This window comes from Cynoglossus semilaevis, chromosome 5 (assembly GCF_000523025.1).
Source record: "Cynoglossus semilaevis isolate Cse_v1.0 chromosome 5, Cse_v1.0, whole genome shotgun sequence".
NCBI lineage: Eukaryota > Metazoa > Chordata > Actinopteri > Pleuronectiformes > Cynoglossidae > Cynoglossus > Cynoglossus semilaevis.
Window position 1 is genome coordinate 15908028 of NC_024311.1, and position 26770 is coordinate 15934797.

Genomic DNA, 26770 nt, shown 5'->3' on the forward strand with positions numbered 1-26770 from the left:
TGTAATTTGCAGCCTTAACACAGATGATTTGTTCTGGCGCTGTGGAGAATAAGTAAGCAAAGGGAGCAGAGTGGGAGACAGGTCCATCAGCAGTGACTTTGACACTGTTGGCCTGATTAATCTCTTTTACCCCCAGTGAAAACTCATTACCTTTTTTTTCTGCGTCAAAGTCATTTCAAAGATGAATGTATTTCACTGCAACGTATCGGATGTCAATCGTCTCTCGAGTGAGGAAGGTGTTAGCAGAACCATAAGGTGCCGAGACGGATATACCTGAGTCTGAGAAAGTTTTAATAGGTGTCGGCTGTGGAGCAGAACATCGCTCTCCTTCAGTGTGTGTTTTTAACAGCGAATATTTCAAAGTGTTTACCTTACAAGGACATGCGGTGAATTTCCAACAGCAGAGACACAAAGGGAATAAAAGGAACCATAGAAATAGGTGGGATTCTTCAATCTTAAGACTAATATACGTTTCCATCTTTTGTTTGTCAGCGCTCTGACAGCTCTTCCATTGTTGACTTCTGACAAGCGTGACACCTACGTACTGTCTAAGCCGTCACTTAAACCAACCACGTTTGTTGACAGACGCTTTTTGAATGTTGAGCTATAAAGCCCATAAAGATTTGAACTGACAACTGCTGCTGCTGGATAACAGACTAGGACTTCATCTTTCATCCTTTTTACATCTACACCAAATTTTACAGAAATAAAGCTGTGGCTCATGTTCAGACTTGACAATACGCAGAGGCACGTTATCATAACCAGGGATCAGGTCTGTGTACAGAGCAGTCGGTGAGACTCTCAATATTGGTAATAGAGCCATATATTTTTTAATAAAGGAGCACTTGGTTTTTTTCCCTTTGTTTTTACATTCTACCAGTCTGTTGGTAGTTATGTTTTGTATGAATGGAACATAAAGAAACAGTACATATATTCACTGCAGCTTATATTTGCTTCTACTGTATGATGCAATTTAAAACATCCACTGAACATAATGACGAGGTGCAGCTGATCCACAGCACAGTTTATATTGGTGAAATATTGTTATCTAAGAATACAACATCAAAAGGAAGAAGCCTAGAGTTTCAAAAATAAATACTGCGTTTGTCCGTCTCTGGTGCGTCTGCCTGTCTCTTCATCCTCTGTCAGTCCACTCCTTGCGTTGTCTAAGAGTAGCATTCATATCAGAGACTGACCTTTGTGCTTCCCCTTCCTCTCCTTCTTGTCGCTGCCCATCTGTGGAGTGGAGCTGGCCGACGCTTTGCCCTTTTTGCCCGAGCGGGGAGGCTGCGTGTCTGCCAACGTCTTAGCTTTCTCTCGCTCTGCTTCTTGCACTGAGAGGGATGGAAACAAACAGCAGATTCATAAAGCATGAAGAAAGGTTGAATTTAACCTACAGTGACAATGGAAAGACTGGAATTAAGAGGATTATGGAGGACTGGTGGTTTCCTTTCAACTTTATGAATAACTTGGCTAAGATAACTAGGCTAAGACAACTAGACTACTGACAGTGACATGGCTAACTTGACAGATAAAGAGTTGTCACATTATTCTTTGGCCAATAATACTATCAGTGATTGTATTGACATAGCTTTTAACCCTTTCTTGGCTAATCTGAAAACACCGAATTACACTATTTCAACGTCCATCGAACACTATTTCAACAAATGAGTAGAATTAGTATAAAATAATCTGATAATAAGGCCAAAAAATCATCTTATGTTGGTTGAAAAAAAAAAGTCTTTTTTTAGTCTGGATTGAAGTCCTTTCTTCGTATGTTTACACAGTTTTGTTTTGTTTTTTTCACAAAGACAGCGTGAGCACTGCAGGTGTAAGCAGAGGCTGAAACCAGATGAAAAACTGCCACCAACAAATATTTCATACCCACAGTTTGACATCTTTATGTTTTCAATCACTGCACGTTCATAAATCCTATTGGTGCCCTGTCAGTCTCCCTCCACTCACCTTGGTAGATGGTGCTGCTGTTGCTGTTGAGGTAAGACTCCACCAGCGGAGCCTGTTCCTCGCTCTGTTTGGTACGACGGGTCCGAGACCTGCCGTCCACGTTAGACTGGACCATGAGAGGCTCCTGTCTCTTCTTCTTCTGCTTCTGTTCCAGCAGCACTCTCTGGAGAGAGCAGGTGTCATTCATTTGAACACATGTCCCAGGAAAGATAATGTTTTTAATTTGATTTTCAACCCTAGTCTTGGTTATTCTAGGGCAGGGGTGTCAAACTCATTTTTACTGGGGACCACATCAGCAATACAGTTCCCCTTGAAGGGCCGGTTGTAACTGGAAGACTGTAGAGATCAGGGGTCAGCAACCCCCGGTCCATGGACCAGTACCGGTCCATAGGTCACTGATTTATTCAAGCTACAAACACTGTTTGTAACGTTTAATTTCTTTAAGAAACTCTGCTGCATGGATTTTACTGAATATTTTTTAAGCTCTCGTGGGCCACACAAAACGGCTTGGCGGGCCACATTTGGTCCCTGGGCCTAAAGTTTGACACATATGTTCTAGGGTGAGGGATATTTGAAGAATTGAAACATGAATATCTCATTGACTTTGTACTTTTATCATTTTAGTTGTTTATACCTACATTATACTAGGGCTTTTTGAAACCTATAATTAAATTTGCAGTTTGCGTTTGACCTTCGCTTGTTAAGTTTCACGTTTCCTGCCGACTTCCTTCAGATGGACTATTTTGAGGACTATTTTTTAGGATGTTTCGGATCATTTACTGCAGACTGGACATGTATGTTAGTTCGGCGAGCCTTAAAAATAAAATCTGTTTGTGTTAGAGGCTCTAAAAGTGCACATCTTCACCAAGACAACTGTACAGTTATATAATAATTTGACCAATAACTTTGCTGCTAAGACTGCATGAAATAATTTTTACATTTCATATCATGGTTAATTAATTTACTATTTACATTGGTAAAAAATGTGTTTAATTGTTATCACAAAGTAAAAAACCCACCTGTCTGTCCAGCTTCTGCTGCCGAAGGTTGGTGCCCTCGTCATCTAAAGTGCTGCGAAATGGAGAGCAAAGAGGTGAGGTAGAAAAAAAACATTTGGACATCTGCTCCTAAAATACTTATCACACCGTGTATTGGTACACTACTGTGTCAATAATGCATTATTATTAATTCATTACATGCTGCTAGTACTTCAGGTTATAACAGGATATACACACTACAAGGCTATTACTCCCAGGGGGAGGGAGGAGGTGGTAACTGTCAACCCCAACACTTCAGCTATTACCGCAATAATGTCAGCGTGTGGGCACACGTCGTCATATAGTTGTTGAGAGTTCAAGCCCCAGTGTTAACTACTGCTCTTTAATGAGGAGTTTGACTTTTTCTTGTATGTTTATGTCTGGTAACTCCGTCTTCTCCATACAGTAAAATAACATGAAGGATTGGACTCTGAGTGAACTACATAACTGTCAAACTCAGGCCCGGGGGCAGAATCTGGCCCACAGTGTAATTATATTTGGCCCACGAGATCAAATCAAATGTGTACTAGATTTGGCCCACCAGTATGTAGGCCCTATATACTGACAGTATGTAGTATTAGCAGTGTATGCGCTATAACAGTGCATACACTTTGGGTTCCACATGAAAAGATTCTTCATTACAGATCTGGAGAGAAGGGACATATGGTCTAAGGTGTATCGGAATAGCAATGAATATTAAGTTTGACCCTCGACCTCGTTCCAGTTTTTTGGCCTCCGGGCCTTGAGTTTGACACATATGGTCTAAGGTGTACACCACACTGGACAGTTGACTACAATCATAAAAGATGTTAAGTCTAAAAAAAAGGAATAGTAGTGGAGTGGAGGGTTGGCATTAAAGTCATATAGTCATAAGTCATTATTGCCAAAGAGATTACTTTTTGGCGCCCTCTAGTTTTTCTTTGGCGACATCCAACAGATGGCACTCTAACAAACAGCTCTCTGGCTGGTTCTGGTTGTACAGACTTTGGCATCAGAGATTCTGGAGTGGTCAGAATCACTGAACATCCCTGTATATAAAACACCAATGCTTTGGACAAATTCTCTTCGATTCTTCAGAAATGTTTTGGCAGCTTGTCTCCTGCACATCGAGTCTGAACTGCACAGCATGTGTCCCACTAAAAACGGATGCGTTTAATGAAGTGATTAATTTAGAGTCTAGACAGAAATGGGGGTTATATGTGTGAAGAATTTAAATACGATATTAAAAAAAGACATTTTTTGGCAATCTATTTTTAATATGGTTTGAAGTATTTTCCTTTACATCTGCAGAATAGACAAATGTCTTGATAACATATTCACTTTTCCACTGAATTTCCTCAGATATATTTGTACAGCACAATGTTCCAACTCTTGTTTCTGCTCAGACACAACCCTCTGGGGTCAGTGTGTGTGTGTTGCGTATCGACACCATCTAGATAAAACACCATTACTGTTCTGTATTCCACTTGATTGTCAGTACTAATCCAACACTACTTGTTTCAATGGATGTTTTCTCCCATCTGACAGATGCTACCAGGCATCTCCATTTCTCTTTTCCTCTGCAGCAGCATTTAATATCTGACAAAAGGAAATGGTGGTGGATTCTTTTTTCTTTTTTCTTTTTTTGGCTGAAACACGATCTGGTCCCAGCAGCAGAGTGCAGAATATATTACACTTTATCACAGCCATCTCTGACTGGACCCACAACAATGATTGTGTGCAGACTTTTCTTGTGGCAGTTGGCTCAAACACAGCTGTGTTATATCTTCCTCCACAACAACACCAGTATTGACTTGAACATTATTTGATTTAGTGATGCCCCGTGCCCAGGCATGTCACTGCCCAAAGCAAATAACTAATAGCCAGTGCGGCAAAAACAATGTTTTAAAGGATTATGTCTACATGACTCACCATTTACAACAATTCCTCTTTCTTTGCTGCTTAACAAAAGCCTCCTGAAGCAGAAACACTGACACATCGGAGCCTGGGTGTGAACGAACATGCTCATCCTCCTGCTGCTGCAGCCGTGCACCGGTTGAATAAGTAAAACAATAACAATAACTACCACTGCGGGCTGTAATGACTGATCCTGAACAACACGCACGTGCTTCTAAACAAAGGGCTGCAGCTCTGAGGGGTGCTGAGTTAAAGATCAAATATTTAGGTAGAAAATAGAACACCAGCATAAAATATAAACAGACAATGAGTTTGAAATGAAACTATTTGATCTATTTTAATTCATTAATCATTCTCACGTGATGCATCTTAATACATATACCCTAAACAGCAGGCCGTTTGTTTTTCCTGCACCACTGAGTGACTGACTGGTCTTTATTTGAACTCCCAGTCCTCTGGTTTCAGCGGCAGAGCTTTTAATCGATGCTGACAGACTCACTGATTGTTTCATTTGGCCATTTGGCCATAAATATCTGGGACCCCTGAATAACATAATGGCTCCTGCTAAGAGGGCAAAGAGCAGTTTACTGCAGCAGAAGAGCTGGGCATGATGGGCCAGAACAGATGGAAGAGGTTCAGAGGTGGAGGTGGAAGTAGGGTCTGATGATGGGATGGATAAAATGACCCTTTGTTTTTCCAATTCATGTGATTTATAATAATTGTATTTTACATCAAAAGCCTGTTTTCTGTCTTTCTGTTTGCTGATGTATTTATTGTATTTTTAAAAAAAAAAAAAATTATTTTACGCCTCTGCTGTATATATTGTTCGTAAAAAATTTTACGCCTCTGCTGTATATATTGTTTGCATTGGCTCAGAATGAGCTGCTTCTTATTTATATCCCCCCGGAGCCTGCCAATTTTTTCTGTTAGATGGTCCAGTAAATCCACCAATTCCATGTCTTACATCTCTATTTCCTCGTCTTTGAAAACCATGCTGTGTCCTGATACTCATGTTTTATCAGTAAAGCCTGAAGGTGAAGAGAATGTAAAGTGGTTGAGGTCAATTTGGGGGAAGACTTTGTGGCTCTGCTGTTGCCGATCCAGTAAAAGTGCAGTTTTAACACGAGTCTTTCCTGGATATTTAGTGACACCTCTTGGCAATGAAATTAAAGGGAAAAGGAAGTGTCAAATGTACAACATTTCCACAATAAATAAATAAAACAGGAGACTGTCAGAGGAGATTATCGGCCTCCATCTCAGACACTGCTTTGCCTTTGGTGCACTGGTTATTTTATTTTGTCCACCTTCTGTCTATTCATTGATCTTCATCTCCCCTTGCTCCTGTCAAAGAGCTGTTTAACAGAGTTTTCTCTGTGAAACAAACTTGAACAATTGACTATTTATTTCTATGTATTTCTGAACAACAAATTGCCTTTGGTTGGTCTGTTCGTCTGCACACAGTGCCACTGCTGCCACCATGATTACACAAGTGAACTACATCAGTGTTCAATAAAATAAACAGAACGTTTATACAAACAGACACATAAACAAGTAATAGTAAATGTTAAATATTTCTTTAAAGGTTAAATTAAATTATTATTAGCATTAGTGGTGGCCAAATGTGCAAGATTTGCAGGCAGGAAATGGCCCCCGGGCCGCAAGTTTGACAACCTTTGTGACAAACCACGCACTGCCAGTATTGACATCACTGATCTACGTACACATTGCCAGTATTTTGATTATAATGATGATTGCGATGCAAAAAAAAAAAGACACCACCTTCCTCTCACTGCTGGACAACAGTAAGAAATCACTGTAAGCCTGCAATCAGAGTAATGAAGTGTGTCAATGGGCATCAGCATAGAAGATAATCAAACAAAGAGTGTTTTTAGTGGAGGTCAAGCAAACACACATTATGAAAGGTCTCTCCACTTGGGCTGCAGGAAATTTGAATTTGATTCACGGTGCGTGGAGATCGAATGCAGTCCGATTGAAATTGTGGGTTTTTTGGGGTTTTTTTTTAAACAGCATGGACCCCTCAAACCCTTTATGCTGAGATTAAACCACTCAATAACCAGGGTAAATCCCAGCTGCCACTGGGAGACAACAGAGTACAAGCTCTACAAATAACCAGTTCAGTACAGCCAGTAAACACAGACAATCAGGCATTCATCCCCTCACGCTTTAAAGGCTCAGTTAGTCCATGAACTAAGTGTCTTTGGTGCAGGGGCAGAAGAACGCAGAGAGAAAGCCCACAGATAAAAAGGGAAAGCACATCAGAGCCCCACTGTACCACAGAATTATCTGATCAGTCATCACATTAGACAAAAAACCCTGAACCTAATCCATACCCATTTATTTAGACTTCTCCTTCACACCCGTTCTGTAGATGTAAAGGGGTTCGGTTAGTTATGTCGGTTCCACGGTTCCACACCTGCCTCGGAAGCAGAGAGCAGAGAGAACCACATGCTTGGTGCCTGCTGGGGGCATCCTGTTAACAGCATATCTGCTGCTTACACAAGAACTTCTGAAATATGGGCTCAATATAGTACATATAATATATATACTATAATAATTATTATTTTTATTAGTTGCCTTCATTAGGTCAAAGCCAAAGCTGCAGTGTAAAGCCCTGAGTGGTTTGCAAGACCAGAAAAAAGTGCCAAAAAAGTTCATTTCTAAATTACTATTTTCATAATGAATGAAGAAAAAAATCAATATTCAAACAGACCTTGGCTCTCACATAGAAACAATTCATAATACTATTAGAAACAACAGAGTCACAGAGCTACAGAGAATCAATGGTGCGGCTCTTGTGGAAGGGAAATAATTGTGAATGCATTTCAGGGGAAAAAACACTGGCTATAATAAAATGCTTAATAAATACCATAAATGCGTAACATATATATATGCGATGTGTATATAATGTTGAAAATATACAAGCTTTAATTTACAAGCTGTAGTTTCTTTCAGTTTATGCACAACAGCTGCTAAAACACGTGTTTGTGAGATACTGTGGACAGTAATGTATGTACTGTCAATAAAATCCCAAATGAACCAAGGTCGCTACACCGCGCAGTCCTTGAACACCACACGGAGGAATCTGTGAGGAAAAAAATAATCTAAAATCCAAAACAAATAGATGAGCATTTTGTCAAAGAAAAAAACTGCCATCAAGGCATTATTATTATACAAAATGCATCTTTCAGGGGTCTTCCATAGATACTTAATTTTCTATTCTATAGTGTTTTATTAAAATAGAAGTACAATTTGAATTTATTATAAAAGAACATTTTCAGACCTGTTCTTTTTTTTAATACTTGCACTAAATGTTAATAACAATTCCATTGAGGAGATTAGCAGAGTCTTAAATTTGTAGACCGTCACTGTAACTTATAGCAACCACCAGCCAATGGCATCACAGTGAGCAGGGAACCCAAGGTGATGGTGTGTTCAATCAGAGGAGACACGGCAGCATTATTTCTGCTCTTGAAAGGATGACAGCAGACATGCATTTGCGATAGATTTTCCCTGCAAGATTTTTGGTCTTAAATGTGACCTGCAGCTGCTGCAGCTGACACAGTAAATCTTAGTGGACTGTAATAAAGACCGTCTTGTTCGTGCATGCAGCAGTGCATTCACCATGGAGCACCACAACGGTCCCACAGAGACAGGACAACTTTACAGAGAAGTCAATCAAACATTGGCTGTAAATCTATCTTTATGTGTTCATTTCATCTTCAAAAAAACAAAAACTCATCTCTGAACAATTTTGCTTTTTAACTCAGCTAAAACTCTAAAAGGTGTTAATATAGTACTACAGTATCTTCCAATGAGATGCAGCAAAAACCCAGTGCCTTAGCATTTCTGGTCACATGCAGATAAACAAGAACATGTGATATCAGCTGCTTCTTTATGCAGATTTACAAGGCAGCTCTCCTCAACACACACACACACACACATGCGTGCACACACATCCATCTTCCCTCTGTTCCCAGGAATGTGGTACAGTGACAGTACCTGTAGGGTATCCAGTCGGAGGAATGCTTGGAGCTCATGGTGTCCCTCAGTCCCTCTGCTGCTGCCTGACTGCGAGGCTAATGGCTTGCAACAGCACCGGTGCAAGAGGCTACAGGGTCTGTGGACAGATCAGAGCCAGAGAGGCAGCATCGCTCTGATCGTCACCTCTGCAAGCAGCCCTCGATCTCCAGCACGTTTTAGGTCGTATCTCCGTGAGGCCGCGCGGACGGGCAGATGCACTCGGCAGTCACAGACGCGTCAGACATGAAACGGTGGATTTCCTCTCATCGGTGTACATGCTTCCAGCCTGTGCCTCTCCTGCGCTCTTCTCTCTTTCCATCTGCTGCCTCTGCTCCTGCGCTGCACTGACTCTCTGAGCTCTATCTAAATCTCCCTCTGTTTTCTTGCCCTTTAAACCCCCCCTTCGCTTTTTTCTGCTGCCTCTCCGTCTCCTTAGCCCAGGCTTTCTCTCATCCCCCCTCGTTCAGCAGCATCACCCACCGACAGCAGGGACTGGGGGAGAAAATGGGGAAAAGGTTATCGTTCTTTGTGTTGCCTCGTTGGTGCTGTGCTATATTCTGGTCCCTTTTACTGATGTCTTCGCCACAACCAAAGACATCTCTCTCCCTCTCTCTATCTCTCCCCCCATCTCCCTCTCTCTCTCTCTGTTACATTAAGAATGTAAAGCCTGGACTCAGATTTTTTCTTTTTTTATTCCTACACAGCACTCATTTCCATGTGACTGTGAACACGCATGTTAACAGCTCTTAATCTAACACTCTCTCTTTCTCTCTTTACGGCCACACAAAGACACCCTGTGATTCTGCCATAGACCTTAAACCTCTCTCACACACACATCTGCTTCCGCCCCCACACACACACCCGCCCCCCCACACACACCCATCTCACTGCCCCTCGCTGTCAACTGCCTGTGTTCTCAGGGTTACTCAGGAGTTCATCTATAGACAATTCGACCGAGGGGCTTCCTTGTCAAACAACTCACGTCGACATCTATCAACAAAATGTTTTTACTTTTGCCTTATTTAACTGGTTCTTTTTTTTTTCATTTCTCATTATACATTGATAGAAACTTAATTATCTGACTCAAGAATATAAAGAACACGAACCTCTGGATGTCTTGTGAATACAGAGAAGCATATCCTTCACACTTCTTTAAGAGGCGTTTGAGATAACTGCTGTGATTGATTTGTCTCGTCATCCACGTTGCACTGATATCTGAGCAATAACCCCATGAACTGGGGAAATCAAATGAACCAATTCATCCTGCAATGCACAAATACAGCATGTACTTCCTTCTGTTCCAGTGGTATTTACATTATGGTAAAGCTTTTCAGGCTTCTTTTTAACTCTAAAGGCCAGTGCTCATATAGAGAGTCAGGTTGGACACAGATCAAGCTAGAATATAATATTCAAGACATCTAGATACTGTACACTGAGAGTCAAGGGTTTTCTCTATAAATATCTATATGAAATAGTACCACACAAACAACTCAAGCATACAGTGATTTATTCCCAAAGTGGATATCAATAACACAGAAGATGTGGATTTTTACCCAGAATACACTGCTAACCTAATAAAAACATTCACTAATGTAAGCTGCCGTCTGTAATTTTAAATATAAACTACATAACATTTAATAATATAATATATGTTATAAAGTCTAAACCACCAAATGTTGGGCCTTGCAGCCTAGAAGGTTCCTGAACCTGGCGTGGTTTCCTTTTGTTGCCAAATTTCCAAATTGAACACCTCAACATACCTCTACAAAAACCTATTCAAAATTGTAGTTGTAACAATGAGAAATAAGTGCACAAGCAAGAAAAGATCTAGAAAAATGAAAGTCATTAAGTGTAAATGAAACAAGGCAATGTTTCACCTTTCAATACTTCTAGCAAGAAAAAGTGCAGAAACCTCAGGGAGAGTCAGAGTCGAGGTTTCCTTCAGCCAGACTGGACAGAAGTGTAATTGATGTCACAGATACCAGGCCATATTTTTAGCCTCGTCTAAAAACGTTAACGGCATTTGTATTTAACTGAAGTATGGAGTGAAGCTTAGTCAGTGTCCCTCCTACACACTCCTGCTGCTGCTGCTGCCACCTCTGCTGAAAATCACAGCCTCGTAACACACCCAGGGGAATTACTGCTCCTCCTAATCAAAGCATGAGCACGGAACTGGGAAGACGAGAGTTTTAACTTCAGTCTCCCGAGCTGTTACACCTACTCAGGAGACTGAAGTTACTTGTAAGTTCAATGTTTTTCACAATTGAAATTATGAGGAAATCAGTAGTTGAAGAAAGATAATGAGAGAGCGAAGGTTGGATCTGAGTATTTGGGGACTAAGATGGCACAGCTGAGAGTGTGGGCAGCAAAAGACATTTTACCAAAATAATCCCCAGAGTTAATGATCATTAGTTCAGCCTCTGCCTTCAACAAAGCCACTAATTACCTACATCTTTGAACATCAATGAAAAAAAAGACTGGAAAAGACTGGTCGTACAGTGTGAGCTGAACGTCAACCTGTGAGGCCAGATGACGGATCGTGCCTCACGTACGAGCTGCGCTGATAAAAGTGGGAGTAAAGTGAACAAGTCACTGAGGGACTGAGGGACAGGTGTAGGAACAGCTTCCTACTGAATACTTAATGCAGATGGGAAAACTTTGAAGTTTGGAATTAGTTGAGCGAGAGCAGAAAGTACAGGAACATAGTCAACTTTCTTTTTTTTCAAATTAATAAAGATAATTCATTTTTAAGGCTATCAGAATGAACGGGATAATCACTTCGAGGCCAGACCTCACCGAGCCAAGACACTAAATCAGACCACGGCTGTCAAGATGACAAGATGTGAGCCAGCGTAGACTGATTAGTTTTGTTGAAGACAAGGACTTCAAGGATTTTGGATTAGTCACAAATAACCAGTAGACGTACTGTACGTGTTGCTGTCTTTCTGTTCCAACAACATGCAGAAACAACCGACAATTTACCTTGATTAAACACATTAAAGATCAATTACTATCATGATTAATCATGATTAAGTCCATCACTAATCTATGATCACTACTGTGATTTAAAAAAACTATTATTCAAAATGTATTTGATTGACAGGTCTATTTTTAAGACCAATAAATGCTAGTGTTATTTATCTCAGGACTCTTGACTGTTTAAAATGATGCCCAAGAGGGTAGAAAAATAAATAACTTGAACTTTGCTTTAGACTGAGCTTTGTTTTCTTCTTCTGATGAGCTTTACAGCAGAGTATCCTGCTTTACTGCCACCTACTGGTTTTGATGCCAGATCACAGCAAATAAAACAGTCGCTCTTAATCAAGACCATTCCACCTGTGGTAAGAAGGTGAATTAATGATGCTAATTCTTTTAGCCTTTATTTACTCACACACGTCACCTTTGACCTGTCAGCCTGTCAATCACCCTACGACTATATCACTGCCTCTGCCTTTTGTCAGTTTCTGGAAAAGTGCTGCCATTTTTCTTTTAAAACCAATTACCCCGACCTAGGTTTTTTTTATCTTTTTAAAACAGCATTGTGGAGAGGAGGCCTCTTCCTATTCTTTACCTCATTTTCACTCTGAGTCACCGTGAGAACCAATCAGAACAGCAGCATGTGTGAGAACCAGCTCATGCTCATTAGCCCTCATGTGGTTTTTAATGGGTTCTACAGATGTGTGAGACGTCATAGGCCTGACGAGGCAGTGAACGACTGGCGTGTGTCACAGACCGTCAGTTGTTGACGGTTACATTAATAATCTTTCCCACATATCAGATCTGCTCATCCACCTCTTTACTAAATGAAATTCTGGTGTCCAGAGTTTGTACACAGTTTTCTCAGGAGGCATTTTATTGTCTGGTACCAGCATCCAGTAGCATCAGTAATTATAGTACTACCACAGGCACAGAGAGCGTACGCTCAATAACATAACCTTAATGATAAGAAAAAAAGAAAAAAAACGAGTCCTGTACGGGGTAGGTGAAGGTGGACTTAGAAACTCTAGTCACTTTGGCAGGATCCCAGACTGCGGCAAAGACTGAGAGCTATCAAACCGGATATCAGTTTTTTAGTTTCAGTTATCAGTTATCAGTTTTTTTTTTTTAAAAACAACACATTTAATAATGATGATTTATTTTTAAATAATACAGATTATTTCTGATTAATTATAATTCTGATTAATCCTGCAATTATTACTATAACAAGAAACCATGGAGTAGAAATAAGTGTAATATTACCAGACAACTAGTCATCCACAAGACTCTAACCTGTGTTGCTAACAGAAGGTGAATGAAGTCCGGCTTTGACCATTCATTCATTCACCACATGGTGGTAATTGTTCACAGAAGCAACAACATGAAGCCACAGTGGTGGTCTCTCTAAAGTCACTGTATTGCAGACCATATTTAGCGTGGCAGATTACTCATAAGGGATCTCAGGGCGAACACTGTCATTTCCTTGAAAATGATTCCAAAGAAATCTCAATGGGAGACTGTGGTCAACCTGCTGACGTTCTGAGAAGACGTCCAGGTCACTGATATAAATGTATATTTAACCTTGACGTCCAGTATTAGCATCTGGTGTCTTTCCCTGATCTATACGCTGTACTTTCCAGTGAAATGCAATTTACAATATATGTATATCTCGTTGTCATTCCCAATAAAATATTAACAAATTATGCATACAACACAAAAGCTCATTAAAATACTAATGGTTTATGGTATGGATTACAAAAAACGTTCACTAAATAAAAAGGTTCACTAAATAAAAAAAAGTTCACTAGATAAATCTAAATAATGTAAAAACAAAGTGTTCCGTCCTGTTAACAAATACAGTATTGTTTAGTGACAGTTAATGACTGTTATCGTAAACTAGTGTTATGATGGTGTAGCTCATATCCAGGCTCAAGAGTTTTATTGACTTTATGAACTCCTGCTACTGCAGTAATACTGTCTCACGACTCACTGGCTTTTTAATACATTACTGCATGGGTCCACAGGTTCTGCAGTGTTTGTTCTTGTCGGAGCAGGAGGCCGTGAGGCTTTTACAGTCTGGGTTGAAGCGTGCACTATTGCACTTTACAGCACTGTTGATAAGTAAGGGAGGAGATTTGTGATAAAGAATCTGCCACTGTAAACTCAGACCACCACCACATGATGGAAGTTTTCTTTGGACCATCTCACAGAGTCTTCTGTAAAGTGCTCGTGTCTTGCCCTGCGTTTGCCTTGAAGTGAGTGAGAGGTTGGTGACTGAACAATGATCAATCAATAGATAATAACTGATTTAATAAAATATAGATCTGGATTGATATGTCTTAAAACGTCAATATGTTGCCAACAAAAATCATTTGACTTAGCCCTTGTAGAAACCTTGGAACAGATGCTTTAAACCAAAACTCACCATTACAAGCATAACAAAATTACCTATAAATAACAATAACAACAACATTTTTTTCTCTTTGTTTTCATGCAAAGTACAAATTTCATTAAGCGGGCCAGATTGAAACCCCAAGCAGGCCACTTTTGGTCCACGGGCCATATGTTTGACAGCCCTGCTTTAATTTTTAAATAAACAGTTATCAAGTGAGTCACTTCACACACAAGGGAAGCCCAGGAGTCCTGACATTAATCAGCTGCAATTGAAATAAAATAATCCACGTTAGAGTGAATGGATGGATGGCGTTGATTTTCTCACACTTATGTAATTCACATAACAATAGTAATAGTAATAATAATAATAATTTGCCAAACAGTGGAGTGTTTAGAGAGAAGGCAGTGTGACAACCAATATCAGATGATGCAATATCTTCTTAGAGCCACTCAACGCTGTGAGCAAAAAGCTTTTTTGGATGAGGCTTTCTTTTTCAAGTGCCTAATCAGATAAAAGCAACTGTTGAATTCCCACATTAAAACAGAGTACACGGACCCATTTTTAGATGCAAAAAAAAGAAAGTACAGTTCAAATATGGTCAAGTAAGTACAGCAGGGCCACAAAGACAAAAACTACAGTCAATGTGACGTGAAACTAGTTCTTGACCTTTAAGCTTCAAGTCAAGTCGTGTGTCAATTGTTGTTGAGATTTAATGTATTATGGCCTTTTGAAGCAGAAAAACATTCAAGCTGATGACACATTTGCAGTTGCTGAAAAATAATCCCTCCCACTGGGGCCTGTGGTGTGTTCCAGATACCAGCGGATGACACAGAGACGTCATTATTACAGGACCACTTAGAGAAAACATGTTGAACATTGATTTAGATAGTCACATACATTTGTTCCAGAGAAATGTCAGGAGATCAAAATCAAAATCAAAGCCTCCAGTCCTGGAGGTTATAGCTATGAGGGCTGTTGTTGAAAACAGTGGCATCTTTATCTCAAGGGAGACTGGTGAGTCTTAGAGGAAGAGAGCGAGAAAGAGGGGGGAGGGAGGGGCAGTAAAAACCTGCACTGGCTTGTGTGTAAGTATTGATTTGAACTGATGTGTGGCTCCTATTGATTCCTACTAACACGGGGAGAACTGGGTTTTTGCTACAGACAAAAAAAGTTTCGGATTCATTCCAGTGGACTCACCACCCTCAGGAAGGTTAAGGGGGGTTGGTACGGTGGAGTGTGATTTGAGTGCCATGGAGACTGCTGCCCCCATGACCAGGTAACAGAAAAGCAGATGAAAATGGATGGATGGATGGGTTTGCCTACATTTTTAATTATGCAAAATACAGGTAAACACAAAAGTAAAAGTATTGGAGGATCCAGTATTACAGTACTCAGTCTGTGGGTGGCTGGTACATACACACTGACATATGCAGTACCGGTGGCGACATCAATCCCTTTTCTGATCTCTGAGTGCCCAACAGAGGCCATGCATAAAACATCGTTTGGATTAGAAAATGTCACAGTGAATGACACAATGTCCCAGTGAGTCAACAAAGACTCAACTGTTTATACACGCTGCCAAAGTTCCACTGCAGCCTGGACTCCATAAACCTGCGCTGCATGTCCACTACCTGTTAGACAAGATAAGATGAATAATAATAAAACTTGTATGGAGTGCAATAAGTCTTTGATTTAAACCATACACAGGGTCATATAAGGTTAAGTTTTAAATCAATTCTGCTGATAAAGCTCAAACTCTAAAAAAACTCTAAAAATACATCATTTATTCTATTATATATATATAAATGGTTGTGTACATTAGAAAACCATTTTTTCTAACAAAGCTATTACTCCATGCATGCTCTGTTTTCCATTAGTGAATTCCTTCTTTTTTAGAATGTGTTTCACAAGAGCTTCTTCCTGATGGTTGCTTTGATTTCAACTTTTTCTATTATTTATGAGGATGGAAAGACCCAATGATACATTCTGCACACTCTACACTAAGAAGTCAGTGCACGTTCTCTGGTGTATATTCAGTAGATTTTGTTAACTGTGACAAGGGAATTAAAAAAATCTTCAGTTTGACAAGAGCGTGTTTCCAAAAATTGATTTGTAAATCAACAATATGAAGCTAGAACAGACATTAGGGGAAGCAGCAGACCAAAATATTAAATGACAAATTATTATATTACATAAAAGAAAAAGGAGGTAAAGTCATTTTTTAACAGACTTAAGAGAACAGTGAAAAAGGACAATATGTCTGCTCAGATGCTGATGAGTTTGAATTCATGTTATTACATATACGACCAGAGAATAACCCACACAGACTGACGCACTGTCATGTTTCAGACCCCGCTGACAGGGACTGGAGCGAAGCAGACGTTAAATAAGAGTGTCGTCACTTCAGATGCTGTAATTCTCATCGCTGGATCTATCTTTAGATGATTGTGTGAGTGCGTGTGTGTGATTCACTGTTTCCAAGCAGCTCAAACGTATCTGGATTTTCTCTCGTTGTCTCCACAACCTGAGGTTTGTCCAGTGTTGAGTCCTGCTGATGTGAAAGAGGCTCTCAGTGTGTGAAATCAAGGCTACCGTGTGACTGTGAGTGCCTGAGCTTCACACTCCCTCAGCATTTGTGAATGAGGGAGTTTTTGGTTGATGATAAAGGATGTGAACAAAACTGCTGACTAAATCCAGCAGGGTGAAGGACGTGCCCCTGAAACACTTGAGCTCTAACTTTGCATCCTTGCTGATGTCTTTCTCTGCCCATTACGTGGCCTCCATTGACACACACACTCACAGGCACACACATACTCAATGGCTGGTTGGCTCCTGTCTCCATGGCAACAGTGGAAAGTAATTACCATTTGAAAGCATTCAGCACAGGGTTTTTTTGTTGTTTTTTTTTGTTTTGTTTTTTTTGGTTTTTTAAACTATAATAATAACTCTTGCTTTAAGACAAGGAAAAAAGACATTCACACAAAAATACACGGACACCTTGATGGTGGTCATGGCTGTTACTAAGTGGCTGCAGCAGAGCGAAGCTGCAGTGAGACACTGCGATTCTTCTTCTTCGCCAATAGGGGGACTCGGGGATCTGTAGCAAAAGCGTGTAGGAAAGTCAGGAAAGCACGGAGGCGCTGTCACGCTTTGCAATTATAGCTCCTCGTTTTCCAGCAGAGAAGCAGACAACAAGCCACTCACGAGCAGAGAGGACCTGATTGTAATGGAAATGATCTGCTTGTTACATTTATGCATGTGTAATTATATTATGGAGTAATCATTTGCTTACATATGAATTTGGCAAATGGGATGTACACGTGAGCTCCAGGCTCTTCGTTTCATAGACACGTGGCACATTTTCCATGGACTGCATCACAATATTCTTTTCCTAAAATGGACAGTTGTCAATCAAAAAAAAAAAGCAGAGAGCAGAGCAGTACAACACATTCATTGTGACAGCCCTAAAAATTAGTTTTCTTTTTATTTGACATTTACAGCAGTAATAAACAAACAACTAATATTATTCATTATTATTATTATTAATTATTATTATACTTAATGTTTTCCTTTAGGCCAAACTGAAAATGGCCCTTTGTTATTCAGATTTTTATAGGTATCTGTAATGATCTACACTTGTAGAACGTACAACATATATAAATATATGTGTATAATATGTATATATAAATATATGCATATATTTATATATAAATATATATGTTTATATACATATATTTATAAATATATATAAATACACAACATATACATATAAATGTATTCAACACGACAATGTTCCTTCTCCTTCATAACTCACTATTGTTATAATGTCATGACTCCATTCATTTCAGACAGACAACAGAGTGTGACACCTATATTCTCACCCTCCTAAAAAAGGAACATAAGTCTAAGTTACAGGAACAGATGGGGGATGATTACATTAGTCCACATACTTGGAGAGCAAAAACCTCATTTCTGTAAAACTTAACACGTCTCTGTTTCACACTGTGATACTTCTCCATGGGAACCAGGCCCACTGGCTTATGTGTCGAGCAGCGGTGAAGAGCTTCACAGCAGAGGATGTGGATTAATGAAAGAACAGCAAGAGGGAACAGAAAGAAGAATATTTTCATTCACAATCCTTATTTAAGAAATCTAATAAGGATCAAAAAATATAAAATATGCATTACTGATATTGGTGACAAAGCTAACTGGCATGAACAAATAAGCACCTCTCATTTTCTTTAATTAAATTCCTTTTCAACTATAAAAGCAGGAGATAAACATCAGTCATTCATGCAGAAACTTCAAGTAGTACACAATGCAAGCGCCACATATTTTATATTTGAGAAATCCCAGGGCACACTACCAAACAAAAATCTCTCTTCTAGTTTCAATTTATTCACAATTCATCACCTTAGAATTAAAATCATGCCTGTTTAGTTGAACACAAGACTGATATACTCACAGGAATTGAAGAAAGCCACATGAAGATTTTCCCACCACATAAATGATGATCTTTTTTGGCACACTGATGTGCCACAGCACAGTGGTTCACAGTACTATACTGATTCATCAGATTAGGCCCTAAATCTGACACAAATCTAACATAAAAGTATTTTAAATTTCTTACTAGTGAAAATCTTTAATTTTATTTCCTCCTAATAATTATGGTTTGTCTGGAAGAAATTTACAATCCAATAAACGCTGATGAAAACCATGTGTTGTATGTAAATAAAAATATTTGTTTTGTGTAATAATTTGTAGTTAGTTACCTTGGTTAACTATAGCAGTGATTCCCAACCACTGTGGGAAATCATTAGGTGCGTCGCAAAAAATTATCCAACGTCCCAAAACTAGTATTTATTGGAAATAATTTTTCGTTTGTCAAAGAGCAATGAATTCCTGTTCCACTAGGTGGCAGCAGACAGTTATTAGAACTAAGAAAAGATTATCAGAGCTGTTGAATATCTTTGTCTTTCTTCAATTCCTACCAGTATATTAGCATTGTCTTCAACTAAACAGTTCATTTTTTTTAGTAAACTAGAATATTACTATATTTCAGTATATATACATTTATGAGATTTTTTGTTCAGTGGTGTCCCGTGGGTTTTTTTCTGATGATATATATGTACCGTGGCTCAAAAAAGGTTGGGAAACACTGAACTATAGGTTCCTTAGATGAGAACCTCTAGCATTATGTTATTCAACATCACCACTGACTGTCTAATCCTAATAGTACTTAAAACTGGTTCTTGTATATTAAGAGTAACCACCTACATTTTTAGTAAAGGTTTTCCTACTGCCTCTATTTCAGACATATTAAGGGACTAAAAGCCAACAACCTGCTCAACAACCTGCTCTCTCAACAACCGCCGTCACTGCAGATGACATCTAACAGGATTTGTAGCCCTCTCACTTTGATGCTTCTGCAGTCTATGAAGGTTCATATCAAAGTGGATTCGTGTTGAATTACCCTTTTAGCAGCAGGTGTGCATTTGGAGCAGTAGTCTGGAGCATCATGACATCCCAGCTGTGATCTCATCTTTTTTATAGATGGATAATATATAAAAAAAAACAACAACAACAATGGCACAAAAATCTATTTGAATTTAAATTAAAAATTTGGATGGAATTAAGCAATAAACAAGACCCCAGAAAAAAATAACCACATAATTTCAAAAGACATACACTTAGACCTAAAAAAGGTAAATAAGTGAAATATTAGAACTTTTTTTTAACCTTTGTGTTTGCTCAAAATAAAGTTTCAGGTACAGTGCAACATAAACCATGTTTTCGAAATAATAGAGTATTTATGCTGAAAGATGTGATTTATTTTTAACATTATTTTTATTTAAAACTCAGTATTTTTTTAAGTAATTCTAGAAGTGCCCTACATTACTAATGTATTCACTGTTCAATTTTTTTTTATTTTATTATCAGTTATTTTAAGTTAAGTTCAACATGAAGGCACAAAGGAATATAATTTTCTGTTCTTCGTGTGAAATAACTCCAATAGTTTCCATTGTCAATAAGTAATTGTGTTGAATCGTCGTCCTTTCAATGACGAAAATCATTTTCTATAACAGAGCAGCCTTAATTGTTCTCTTCTGTAGATGCATTAGGATTACAAGTACATGCAGTTTAACTGAGGCTTCATTGTACCAGGACTAACAGAACACTACAAATTTACTGGTTACCCTCACATGACTTAGAGGAAAACAGAGAGTTTTGTCTGTAGGGATTCTTCAGATACTGCTACTAATTCCCTTTATAAAATTTAAAATCATAAGCTGACATTTTATTTAACAAATTAATGCAGGTCATATGTGTGTGTGTGCGTGTGTGTTATATGTTAGTTCTAGTCATATGGGCATGATTTAGAAACCTTTATAAGGTTCTTACCCCGAAGGTTTGGGGAATTGGGGTTGCATTTTGGAACGCAAGTTTGTGAACCGTTGGCTTAGAGCATACTAAAGCTGCTGCTGAATTTGAATATAAACACAAGTACACCTACTCATAAAAGACTACATGAAGGTGAAAAAACTTCTTCCGATTGAAAATTACAATGTGTCCACCTACGCGTCTGTAAAGTGTTGCATTAATGATGTGCTTGAAAAGGTTGGCGCTGACACACACCGAGCACAGGAGTCTCCAGGAATGGTAGGAGTTAGGGTTACTGTGAATCATACACTTCATTTAACCATTATCGTTTTCATCTGTGTCCAAGTTTCTGTTTCTGAACAATATTTAATATCAAAATCTTCGTCTTAGCATTTAACTTTAGGAATGAGGGAGAAATAAACAAGAAGATTTAATCATTTGTATTGAATTGTAGTATTATGATTCTGTCTATGCAAAATTAAAACAGAAATAAATTAACAGTGTGGAGGAGTCAGATTTTGAAAAAAAAAATCAGTTTTTTAAAAAACAAATTGCACTACAACATTTTATCATAGTATACTGTGTAGGTGTATAACAAATAAACTTCGGAATCTTGAAGTAGCTGAAAGTGGAGTATTTAATGCTCAGATGATGTTGAGGATACATATACACCGTACTAAAAGCAACTACCGTTTATTTAGGAAGGAAGTATAACAGCTTCAGACATGTCCATTGAGGAGAAAGAGCCGACAGAGGACAGAGTGTCCAGACAGCTGTTGAAGGTGGTACAGTGTGTTCCTGTTCCTGGTCTCAGCCAAAAGGACGGAGACTGGGACCTTACAATACTGTGTTCTGTGCCAAATTTTTACAGACATTTGTACCTGTTGTTTATATCCACTGAAATCATGTACTCAGTCAAATGTACTTATGTTAATGTGAAGAGCCATATTATCTGTACAGATTATTCAACAGAAGGGAATGGCACTTGGGCAGTAATGGTTATATAAATGAAGTGGATGAGTCATTGTAGAACACTCCAGATCACAGGTGTCAAACTCAGGCCCGTGGGCCAAATGTGGCTTGCGGTGTAATTATATTGGCCCAGAAGATCATAGCAAATGTGTATAACAAGCTTGTTGTTTCGTTGTTAGCCTGTGAACAAATATTGCCATTGAAAAGGAACTAAAATGGCTACAGATAAAAGGACATAAGAAACAAATACCACTGATGTGTTTTTGTTTTTCAAATTTAATTTCTCTTGTGTTTATAATATTAAGCTTTGGTTGTTCTAGATCTAATGTTTAAGCAAAACTAAAGCTTGTTTCCATATTTTTAAAAAAATCGATACATATCTAGAGAGAAGAGAGAGCATGGACAATTTCAGTCAATTTTTCAATAAATATTGAGTTTGACCTATGACTTCGTCCCAGTTTTAAATTTTGGCCAACTGTAAAATTTGTTTAACACCCCTGATCTAGATGTTTTGTCATATTTTAAAGGACAAAAGAACTGCTCTTAAATACACCCTCTTCAATATCTTCATAAATACATTGTATCTATCATCACATCTATTATTTTTCTAATTTCTCCAGGTTTGTAGATTTTCACTGCATTGCACTACCACAGTACAAGACATCACAAAGTCTATACCTCTGATATAAGGGACTGACATACTCACAAGGGTTGATAAAGTGTTTTTGTGACATTTTCCATAAAACTTTACTTATTCCATCTTTTAAAACTCAGGACAGATTAAGAAGAAAATTAATAAATTAAAAAGATAATTCATTTATAAATTTGACCTGGCAAATGGCGGCGCCTCTAGGAAGAGATGGGAGCGTTAAAAAAATATATTTTTCTAAAAATAATTAAAAGTTATTGGGAACTACTTGACAGTTCTAAAACAGGCTTCCATCTGAAGGTTTATGGGGAGAGAGTTCTGAAAAATTGGTTGTTGTTTGATGGACTGAGCTGGAGAAAGCAGCACAGTGACAACACCAGGACACGTCATAAAAATTAAATTATAAACAGAGATATACTGTAGGTAGGTAGGTGGACGGATAGATAGATAGATAGATAGACAGATAGATAGATAGATAGATAGATAGATAGATAGATAGATAGATAGACAGATAGATAGATAGATAGATAGATAGATAGATTAAAAGGCTTTGTTTTCAACTTTGAAACGTGTCTATGGTTTACTACAATAACAGGTGGACTCACGGTGATTCAGCAGTGAAGTGCACGGTGACAGCAGCAGGGCAGCAGACAGTTCTCTGAGCAAGTCAGTGAGTCAGGAGCGGTGGTGAATAGCACATGCTGGATAACTGCACTTCAGTGAACAGTTACAGTTATCCTGATTGCAGCAAATGCCATCAAACAACCATTTTATAAATCAAACTAAAGCCTAAAAAAACATAGATTACGCAAGAAATCAGTTATTGTCCACTTACTTAATTATATTATAGGCTCTGCTTGAACCCCACAACTCTGCCTTCACTGATTTGTCACTGGCTCAGGTCACATGACCTCTTCCAAAAAAAATAAATAAAAAAATAAAATACAGCCCTAACTATCTAATAGAATAAATTGTAAAATTTTGGGCTACAATATTCAAAACATTCCTCAAGGTAACAGCAATAATCACCACAACTTGACTGTGTAGGTTCTAAATGCTATGACACATAAAGACTGAACTTTCCTAGCAGCCAGTGAAGACAACTAACTCTTCAGGGGGGTATCTATCTTCTTGAAACCTCAGCCAGTCGGGATGCAGACTTCCAAAAGTCGTCCAGGGAAGTTATGGTGTCTTTGAATCAAAAAAAGGCCAAGAAACCAGGACATAAACTAAAGGCAGCTCCGGCTTCTGATTCAACGCTGCAACACAAACTAAACAAAGATTAAAAAACTCCTCTAATCTGATGTAATCTCATCTGACATCATTAGTGAGAAATTATTTATACATCATGAAAAGTGTGATCAAACCTGGTTTATGATCTCTCAAATTTAATGCATTAATCTGGTTAATTGATTTTACTGTAGTTTAAGAAAGCAGCTCTCGACATGTTCTACAAACCTGTTCCGATGCACAGTGATGACTAAAGTCCACCAACTCCATAACAAAATGTACAGAGTTTTTTTTTTTGCATCATATTTTTGGCATTTTTACATTAATTCTTAATTCCATTATTTTGATTAATCATAAATAAAAATAAGTGTGAAACACACACCCTGTTGTTATATTGATTTTTCTGTTCAAGCAGTATACAGCAAAAGAATGACAGTTTACCTTGACTAATGAATAATCAAGGTATCAAAAGATAAATAACAACTGGGATTAATCACGATTATTCAATGTTGATCCACACTCTGTGATTAATCTGATTTCATTGATTGACAGCCTACTAAATACATCACATTAAGACTTTTGTTGGCTGTATCGTACTTTTAACACAGAGAAGTTTCATATGTGCATTACTAATGCAGAGACAGTAGCTCTCAGACAAAAGACTCCACATTCAAGGAAGTATTTTAGATTCATTTCCTGAAAAGAGGGACACATTCTGTACTTCAATGAATGGTATGACAAGCAGGAATTCATACAGTGAAATATAAAAATATGGCGTTCTATCCATTATGAACTTCTTACAGATCCTGCAATTGTTGCTGTATAGATCAGGAAAATTTTAATTTAAATTCCTCTTTTTTAAATTCCCTCTCTTTGTAACCCCCTGATCTGCTAAGGAACTGGAGAAATTAAATGTAAATAAGGAAAACTTATTTCCAACTGACCGTTGATTCAATATGAAAGGAAAATGTCCGGAACGCTCTGGAGGCTTCAAATGGTTTCAATTGTATCTCGTCTGCCCACCTTAGCCCTCCGTCTCTTGGAGACCATGTTTACTGAGTGGCTGCCAGGACACAGTGTGTGTAACAGTCAATGAATACTGCAACACTGTTGGTCACAGCACAAACAGCCTCCACTGTGGTACTGCGCACCAACATCTGTACACACGCACGTATTTACATGCTAAACCCAGAGTTACTGACATCCCATAACCCAGAGTTAGCTAAACCCAGAGTTACTGACATCCCATACAGTTGTTACTGTATCTGCATGTCATTTCCATGTGTTAGCTATAAAATATAATCACATGAGATCCATCTGACGCAGGATACTGAAACAACATACAAAACACAATCATATTCCTGCTCACACTGTCACACACTCAAACACCCACACTGCAGAATCAATCACCTTCCTGTGAGGCATTGATTCAATCCACTGCCTCACAGTGACACCTGATGTGAAAATCTCCACATATCAAAGAGAGAGTTCAGTTATTCTTCTCCTACTGCCTCATTATGTTTCATGGTTACAGGGGAAATTAGAGCCAATCCCAGCAGTGACCAGTGGACGACTGTCCATCACTGATGGAAACAAATGACCACTCACAATCTCATTTAGATCACATGGAGGGAGAACATACAGAAAACATGTGAACTCTTAAAAATGTAATAAAAGAATTACAGTGAATTACCCCATAAATTGACTGACCTCTCATTGCTATTTTGGTTGCAAAAGTTGCTTTTTAAAAAAATAAAAATAATGACTTTTTTGTGATAATTGTGAAATGAAACCCTCATTGTCATTCTGGTGGATCATTAAAAATAGGTTTTGGTTATTATTTAGAATTCTGAAATTAAAATTCATTACACCACACCATATATGAAATCATTTACAGCCAACTTTCATATTGCTGACTTAGGAAATAAAATGTCTATGTAAATAAAATAAAAATATATTTTTTTCAATGTTTGTTTTAATGTTACCATTTCCTTTAAGCTCAAATCTAATGATTCGAGCTTGTTAATGGAAAGGTATTTTTCCATTAACTCATGATCAAATAATAAATACACCTCATTTCTAACCTTTCAGTTTCTATTACTCAGTGACATGTGTCTCTAATAAATGTTGGGAGTTCCACTGAAGTACTCCTGCAGTACTGCCTCATCTGTGCTCCTTCATAAATCAGCAAACCTGATCTGTGCTAAGAAAATGAGTCAGAGCTGTGCACTGTGTAGAAACTACAACAGTATCCATGCAACCTGAGAACTTTGACAGAAAAATACATATGCAGATGCGTCGTGCATATTACAAACTGCCCTGAGCTGAAGGAAAAGCGTGAGCTGCAAAGATGAAGTACAGCAATATTAAACGCCTGGTCTTTTCTCATGTCTGAAACTGTTTTATATTCTGTGCAGGTCTGAGCGAGGTACTCTGATTATTCTACATTCTCTCCCGATGATGAGATGAATTGTATTTTCCAGAGTGGCTCATTACAGTCCAGGCATTTTTTCTTCAATGAGAATCTTTGATTGAGGGAAGATTGAGGCGTCTATTTAAACAATCCGCCCGCTCTCCTCCAACATGATTGTCAATCTGTTGACGCACTTCATTAGCAGGGAGGCTGCTCATGAGCACATCTGTTCCCCTCTTTGAGAGCTGCGCTGTTACGAAAACCCGAGGCCTCCTCCAGTGCACAGCTCTGGAAACTACAGCCTGTAAACAGCAGTAACATCCACCTCATAGATCTGTGTAAAATCTGAGAAGGTGTTGGACCACTGGCTCTGACGGGAGTCTCGTGGGACGTGGAGAAACTGACTCAGAATACCAATGTTACTGACTGAGCTACAGTGTACAGTGCTGTAGCCATTAAACCCTGACTACATCTCTCATTGACAAAAGTTGGTACAGGACGTCCTGTTTTTATGGCCAGTGTGTTGGCCTCACTATGAAGACACACAAGAGTCTGATGTTCAGTTTCAGTGTAACACTGTGGAAGATTTTTCGTACATCTCACCATGGCTGAGCGATATAGACCCAATAGCAGAACATATTTTGTCTAGTAAATATTAATATATGAAAAATCTCATTTTTTCCCTAAGAAACAAAATAAATGCTAAATATTCAAAACCACACAGTGTTTTCTTATTATTATTTTAAAGAATACACGTGTAAATAAAAAACAAAGCATTAAATCCTAAACACAAATAAAGGTATTTTGTTTTACTT

The 26770-nt window shown here is 38.5% G+C and overlaps 1 protein-coding gene across 2 annotated transcripts in view; it reads right to left on the minus strand.

Moving 5' to 3' along the window:
* tub (TUB bipartite transcription factor) overlaps positions 1-26770 on the minus strand; it is a 37447-nt gene that overhangs the window by 8701 nt on the left and 1976 nt on the right. Inside the window, exons 2-5 of one of the 2 annotated variants that reach the window (XM_025055759.1) lie at positions 8919-9431; positions 2985-3036; positions 1966-2128; positions 1197-1334 (exon numbers count right to left, since the gene is read on the minus strand). In XM_025055759.1, coding sequence (XP_024911527.1) covers positions 1197-1334; positions 1966-2128; positions 2985-3036; positions 8919-8956 — 391 coding nt within the window. In that variant the 5' untranslated portion in view covers positions 8957-9431. The remainder of the gene's footprint in view (positions 1-1196; positions 1335-1965; positions 2129-2984; positions 3037-8918; positions 9432-26770) is intronic. The other variant, XM_008310772.3, reaches the window with a different exon arrangement.